The 7,790-nt window shown below is 46.0% G+C and overlaps 1 protein-coding gene across 1 annotated transcript; it reads left to right on the top strand.

Annotated features, from left to right (window-relative positions):
* Positions 1-1,097: 1,097 nt before the first annotated feature.
* On the top strand, positions 1,098-7,677 carry nox5 (NADPH oxidase, EF-hand calcium binding domain 5). Its single transcript, XM_062389624.1, has 17 exons — positions 1,098-1,217; positions 1,319-1,469; positions 1,654-1,864; positions 2,001-2,241; positions 2,535-2,688; positions 2,853-3,025; positions 3,346-3,528; positions 3,840-3,972; positions 4,162-4,301; positions 4,379-4,579; positions 4,658-4,702; positions 4,928-5,052; positions 5,563-5,647; positions 5,724-5,823; positions 5,897-6,063; positions 6,399-6,546; positions 7,023-7,677. The coding sequence occupies exons 1-16, from the start codon at positions 1,098-1,100 to the stop codon at positions 6,528-6,530; spliced, it is 2,361 nt and encodes a 786-aa protein (XP_062245608.1). The 3' UTR covers positions 6,531-6,546; positions 7,023-7,677.
* The last annotated feature ends 113 nt before the right edge of the window (positions 7,678-7,790 follow it).

A 7,790-nucleotide genomic window follows, 5' to 3' on the forward strand; every position in this document is an offset into this window, starting at 1 on the left:
GATTCAAACCTGATTCAAACCTGTTTCAAACCTGTTTCAAACCTAATTCAACCTGATTCAAACCTGATTCAAACCTGATTTAAACCTGTTTCAAACCTAATTCAACCTGATTTCAACCTGATTCAAACCTGATTCCAACCTGATTCAAACCTGTTTCAAACCTGTTTCAAACCTAATTCAACCTGATTTCAACCTGATTCAAACCTGATTCAAACCTGACTCAACCCGTTTTAAACCTGATTCAAACCTGATTCAAACCTGATTCAAACATAATTCAAACCTGATTCAAACCTGATTTAAACCTGTTTCAAACCTGTTTCAAACCTAATTCAACCTGATTCAAACCTGATTCAAACCTGACTCAACCCGTTTTAAACCTGATTCAAACCTGATTCAAACCTGATTCAAACCTGATTCAAACCTGATTTAAACCTGATTTAAACCTGTTTCAAACCTGTTTCAAACCTAATTCAACCTGATTTCAACCTGATTCAAACCTGATTCAAACCTGATTTCAACCTGATTCAAACCTGATTCAAACCTGATTTCAACCTGATTCAAACCTGATTCAAACCTGATCAAACCTGATTCAAACCTGATTCAAACCTGATTCAAACCTGATTCAAACCTGATTCAAACCAAATTCAAACCAAATTCAAACCTGATTTAAACCTGATTCAAACCTGATTCAAACCTGATTTCAACCTGATTCAAACCTGATTCAAACCAAATTCAAACCTGATTTAAACCTGATTCAAACCTGATTCAAACCTGATTCAAACCAAATTCAAACCAAATTCAAACCTGATTTAAATCTAGCACCTGATTTACAAGTGACTCAAACAACAGCAGTTATTAATGTGACACTTCTGTTCAAGTGAGTTGTTTGGTTCCTTTTTTATCATCTTTGTTCTTCTGACCAAATAAGATTAGTTTCATTATTAGAACAAAAACATTTCTGGCCGATACCGATAACAGTTTTTTTTTCGATAAGAAGCTCATAGCCTGTCGTTTATACTGGTCCAGGAGCTGGACCACGAAGCGTTGAGATCAAGAAAGATGTGAACGTGTGTTGTTCTCCAGCAGAGCTGCTCATCATGAGTCTGGACGAGGACGCCCGCTGGCTGGAGTGGGTCAGCAGACAGTTCCAGAGCATCGCAGGAGACAACAAGGAGATCGACCTCCATGAGTTTAAAACAGCTCTGAAGGTCAAAGAAGTGAGTTTGACCTCTGACCTCCTGAGGCATCGGCTTGATGTTTGACCTCTGGTATCTGATTCCTTGTGTGTGTGTGTGTCTATGTGTGTGTGTGTGCGCAGTCGTTCTTCGCCGAGCGGTTCTTCGCCCTGTTCGACTCGGACGGCAGCAGCTCCATCAGTCTGGACGAGCTGCTCAAAGCTCTGGACCTTCTGATCCACGGCAGCGAGACCGACAAGCTCAAGTTCCTGTTTCAGGTTTACGACGTGGACGGTCAGTTCCTACACACACACACATATATATTTATATATATACACAGACACACACACATAAACACACATAAATATACACACACACACATGCTCCATCCGATGAACCTGTTGATTCTGATGTTGTATCATTACCCAGCATGCCTTGTTTAATTGATTTTAAGCTTTCAGGTTGTTTCTGTTCTCAGGCAGCGGCTCCATCGACCCAGATGAGCTCAGAACTGTTCTCAAGTCATGTCTGCGCGAGAGCGCCATCTCTCTGCCGGAGGAGAAACTGGACGACCTGACGCTGGCGCTGTTCGAGTCGGCGGATAAAGACAACAGCGGCGCCATCACCTTCGAGGAGCTGAAGGCTGAGCTGGAGACTTTTCCAGAGGTGATGGAGAACCTCACCATCAGGTCAGAAAACTCACACACATACGTATATAAACTGTATATATATGTATTATATATGTATTCAGTTACTGTCTACACAAACAGTCATTGATCTGTACCTATATACGTGCCACCCAGTATTTACCCTCCTCCCCCTCAGTGCTGCTAACTGGTTGAAACCTCCTGAGGTGGAAGAGAAGAAGCGTGGTCATACCCCTCGCTACCTGACGAGGGCGTACTGGCAGAACAACAGTCGGAAGCTGTTCTTCCTCTGCGTCTACGCCGGCCTCAGTCTGACGCTGTTCGTCGGCGCCATGCTGCAGCACAGCCGCGGGGGGGCGTGGTTGATGGTCGCCAAGGGCTGCGGACAGTGTCTCAACTTTAACTGCACCTTCGTCATGGTATGACATCACCAGAGCTTCAGTACTCGATTACTTTTGTTACCTTACTTCTACAGTTCCTAGTTACTTTTTCAGTTCATACTACTCTTCATGTTATTAAGTGTCGAAGGCTGATTGCATATCGACCCACTGTTTACTGGAGGAATCCAAATATCAGATTCGATTATTTCATTATTCATTTGATTTTGTCTTCAGTCAATATCAATTCTTTGCAAATTTGATTAAAATGTTTATTGATCCTCAGAAGGTTTTCCAGTGTGTGTAAGGTGAAGTCCTCTGGTTCTTCTGAGCAGGTGCTGATGCTGCGGCGCTGCTTGACGTGGCTGAGGACCACGTGGCTGCTGAGGGTTCTTCCTCTGGACCAGAACATCCTACTGCATCAGATCGTGGGCTACAACATCCTGGTCTACACGCTGGTTCACACCGCCGCACACGTCTTCAACTTCGGTACCGGCACACCACACCTGTATCTACACCTTTATTCACACCTTCATTAACATGTGTTTAATGACATGTATCATGTTTAAAGACATGTGAACTACATGTGAATGTTAAATCAGACGTAGACCAGCAGGACCCAGTTAGAGCTCGTTCCTCTGCTCCTCTCTCAGTCCATCTGTCTCAGAGCAGTGGCTTCAGTCTGTGGGAGTACCTGCTCACCACCCGGCCGGGGATCGGCTGGGTGAAGGGCACGGCCTCGGTGACCGGTGTGGTTCTCCAGCTGGTGATCTGCCTCATGGTTCTCTGCTCCAGCACCTTCGTACGACGCAGCGGACACTTTGAAGTAAGAACACCTGGTTTCTGAAGGTCACAGAAGTTTAGAGCTCACGTCTTGATCACCAGAACGACCAAGTATCATTATAATATAAAAGGTTATCTTGTTTTCTTTTATAAAAAAACGTATATTTCATTTTCTTCCACACTTTCATCCTCGTCTCTGTTTTCTTCTCCTACTTCCATGAGATGATTTCAGTTTTGTGTTGTGTAGGAAACACACACTTCACCTTGTGTGAGGTTTACTTGTATATACTTATGCTTGTATATGTCTGAGTCCTGATATGTACAATAGAATTGGCCCTGAGCTGAAAGGTGGTTTTGCCGCAGGTCTTCTACTTGTCTCACCTGTCCTACGTGTGGGTGTGGTCTCTGCTCCTGGTTCATTGTGCAAACTTCTGGAAGTGGTTTGTGGTCCCGGGACTGGTTTTCGTGCTGGAGAAGATCGTGGGAATCGCAGTTTCTCGTATGGGAGGTCTCTACATCGTGGAGGTCATCCTGCTGCCCTCCAAGGTGCCCAACACAAACCACTTATTATTCACAGGTCAGAGGTCAGAGGTCAGATCAGTTCAGAGTTACCATTTCATTTAGCAAATTCCCACTGATGGATATTCATTTTATAAAATGTATTATCATTAAAATCACACGATGTACAGACGAGGTTTTATAACATGTTTTATATGTTTGTCTTTCTTAATGAAAATATATTTAAAGAAGATTTCTTGTATTTTTAACCTGTGTCCTCTGTTGATTAACGTGTTTGTGTGTGTGTGTGTTTGTGTGTGTGTGTGTGTGAGGGCGTCTGTGTGTGTGTGTGTCTGCAGGTCACTCACCTGGTCATCAAACGTCCTCAGTTCTTTCATTTCAAACCTGGAGATTACGTCTACGTCAACATTCCCGTCATCGCTAAGTACGAGTGGCACCCGTTCACCATCAGCAGCGCCCCGGAGCAGGGGGGTAGGTCCTCAGCCAATCACACACAGGGACATCATGTTTCACAGACACACTAATAGCACGATAGTACAACAACACAAAGATATGCCATGACAACAACACAATAACACAACATGAGGCCAACACAACTACACAATTATGTGACACCTTCTCACCAGTGGAGAAATGAGTGCTCGTGACCTTTGCCCTCAGACGCTCTTTGGCTGCACATCCGTTCGATGGGTCAGTGGACGAACCGCCTGTACGAGTACTTCCGACGCCCAGAGAGCGAGACGCTCGGACCCCAGAGGCTGGCCACCAGCCTGAGGAACCGCCGGCAGCTGAGGGCCCAGGTCAGAGCTCGACTGGCTGTGGCCCCGTCGCCGCTGTGGCCCTGTCGCCGCTGCTCAAACATCTGCTCTCTCTGCAGGACGCCTCGTTCAGCTCCACGGACTGGAACCAGGCCGTGGCGTCTAATGAGGACCAAGCCATCGAGCTGACCATGTACCGACAGAACGGCTCCCGGGCCGCCGGGGCCCCGGAGACGCTCTCTGTAGCTCAGGGGCCGACCGAGTGTCTTCCTGACGAGCAGGGGTCGGCAGAGAGAGGAGAGGCCCCTCCCCTCAGAGAAGTAACTGGTCATCAGTTTCTAACAATCGTCACTTCTGCATTTAACCTGAACTCAACTGACTCTCTCCTCAATCTGCAGATTTCTGCCAAGTTCGGTGAAAATCACCGGTTCTGCAACATCAAGGTACGGAAATAACATCTGTTCACTCTGCTGCCACCTGGTGGTAGGATCAGAGCAGGACACTGTTGACGGCAGGTGATCGGACACATGACAGGAGAGGCGGAGCCGTCGTGACACACTGACCTTCAGGCTGAAGGGATGAAACATTTATACAACAACCTGTAATGAGGCGATGAGGTAGAACATCTGTCCTCACGTACAGATGTGTGTGTGTACTTTGTGTGTCAGTGTTATGTAGATGGACCGTATGGGACCCCCACCAGACAGATCTTTGCCTCAGAGCACGCTGTGTTGATCGGCGCCGGCATCGGCATCACACCCTTCGCTTCCATCCTGCAGAGCATCATGTACCGGTGAGGCTCCTCCTCCCCTCACACTGGTCACGTCCTCCAGCCTCACTCACTGACACAGGAAACCACATCTCCCAGTCGACTGACTTTCTTTGAGACACAGATGAACATAGCTCGACTGTAATCCTGGTGCAGAGCAGGCTAGCTCTACAGTTAACAGCTCCCTCTCAACTACATAAACCAGGATGAGCACTGAGTCCCTTTGATGGAATAACCCCCAGATGTTATTGAATCTGTCAGGGTCAGGGTCAGGGTTAGGGTCAGGGTCAGGGTCAGGGTCAGGGTCAGGGTAAGAGAGTAGTCATGTGATATGTGTTTTCAGGTGTGTTGGTGTGGAGATTTAAACTGATACGTTATGTTGGAAAAAGTTTGGATGTAGCCTCAGGAAGAGGTCAGGGGTCAGGGGTCAGGGGTCAGAGTAGAGAAACACATCTGAAGAAGAAGCAAATGAGCGGTTGAATGATGTTCATGTGTCACCTGATCACAACCTGGTGCCATGTTTGTCTGATGCAGATACAGACGCAGGAAACAGAACTGTCCCAGCTGTAACTACTCGTGGTGTGAAAACGTTAAAGACAGCGACATGAAGCTACGCAAAGTGAGAAAACAACGCACACGAGTCATGTGATGTGTAACATGCAGATCAGGCTGATGAGTCTGTTTGGATCCTGCAGGTGGACTTCATCTGGATCAACAGAGACCAGAAGTCATTTGAATGGTTTGTTAGTTTACTGACCAAACTGGAGATGGACCAGGCTGACGAGGAGCCGGAAGGTGAGCGAGACACATTAGACCACACAGAGAAAGAGAGAGAGAGAGAGAGAGAATCAATCCTGTGTCCTTACAGGACGATTCCTGGAGATGCACATGTACATGACGTCAGCGCTCAGTAAGAATGACATGAAGGCCATCGGCCTGCAGATGGCGCTGGACCTCCTGGCCAAGAAGGAGAAGAGAGACTCCATCACTGGGCTGAGGACCAGAACCCAGCCTGGGAGACCTGAGTGGGGGAAGGTGAGCGGAGTCACATCAAGATAGTCATTCAACACTTCTCACACCTAGTGTCGGACGTCACGGTCAATAAAAATAGAAATGTTGTCCTGACATGTTGTGTAGTCAGTGTTTGTGTAGCAGCAGCAGCAGGTTGTGGGTCCCACTCTTCACACCAACAGGAACATGTGGAGAACATCCAGGCGAGGGGCGGAGCCTGTAGAGCAGCAGGAGGCGTCGGCCATTATCATTATTACTATCACGCTAATGATCACACATGACGACTTTATTGTGTTATTTTCACCTGATAAATGATGAGAGTTGTCCAGTGCCATGCTGAGGAGCATGTTGTGTGTCAGGTGTTTCAGAAAGTGTCCGAGGAGAACAAGGGGAAGGTCCACGTGTTCTACTGCGGCTCGCCGGCTCTGGCTAAACTCATCAAGGCTCAGTGTGAGAACTTCGGATTCAACTTCTACAAGGAGAACTTCTGAGGAGGCTGCTGCTGCTGTGAGTGTGTGTCTGTGTGTGTGTGTGTGTGTGTGTGTGTGTGTGTGACTGTGTGTGAGACTGTGTGTGACTGTGTGTGAGTGTGTATGGGTGTGTATGGGTGTGTGTGTGTCGGACAGATATATCCACTGCTGTGGTTTATATCTTGAATCTGTTTCACTCCTCAGCAGCACGTCCAGTTAACGACTGCAGATAATGAAGAGTCCAGTTAATGAGCTCGTTAAGAGCAGAAACCTAAAGAAGTGTAACTTTACACCGTTTATCTGTTGACATCATGTGAGTGACCAGTGGTGCTGTGTTTCCTTGAAGACGTTGTGCTGTGGTTGTGTCGGAGGAACCTGTGGACAAACGTCAGGCTGTTCTTCCTCTTGTGATGTTTCACTCAAACCTGAGTTTTGACTGAAGAACATTGTGTAGTCGTTTATTTGCTGATTTAAAACAATGTGTACATGCTTTTATATCTTCTCACCTAATAGAGCAGATCCAGAAGCTGCAGCTCCTCCTCACAGCTCCTGCTCTGTTTGGATCTTACTGCTCACTTTGAAAGGGCCTCGCATCCAAACACCTGCAGACTTAATGACCTGCTCCGGCTCTCTCCCACTAAGACCAGTGGACGGATGCTGCTGGTCCCTGCAGGTCTTACAGGTGACCCTCAGTCTCCAGCTGCTTTTAAATCCCTCTTTTATTAAAGCTTTTACAAGTCATGTGTTCGTTATTTGGTTTCTAAATGTATTCCACTGACAAGTCTTACTCCCCAACGGAGGCTATGTTCCATCTGTGTTTGTTTGATTTGCTGAGGTGTGTATCATGAGTCAGTAGATTCAATCTTTCTTTAATATTGTGACATCTTTTCTTATTTCACTGATTTCTCAGAGATTTATTCATGATGTAAACAGACGTATATTTCTGATTTGAAGGGACTGTGGAGGCGTGAGATCTACAAAGTGATGTTCTAGTTCAACGATGTTTTTCTTTCTAATCTATCGTTTAATTTCCCTGCTCATGTTCCATTGTTTGTTTTGTGTAAATTACTTTACAACATTGTTAGGATATGTTTATCATTATAATTATTATGGTGAATACTTTGAATTGATCATACAAACCCGTGGTAGGAGCTGTGTAGTATCTTTGTTTTCCTCGTTAATAAAAACATTTCATTTAAATATCTGGTTATCACCATCAATTATTGACAGGGTTTCTAATCGATGCACGAGTTTCCTCTTACTGGTGAAATGTATATTATT

Source organism: Platichthys flesus, chromosome 6 (genome assembly GCF_949316205.1).
Source record: "Platichthys flesus chromosome 6, fPlaFle2.1, whole genome shotgun sequence".
NCBI classification, from domain to species: Eukaryota; Metazoa; Chordata; class Actinopteri; order Pleuronectiformes; family Pleuronectidae; genus Platichthys; species Platichthys flesus.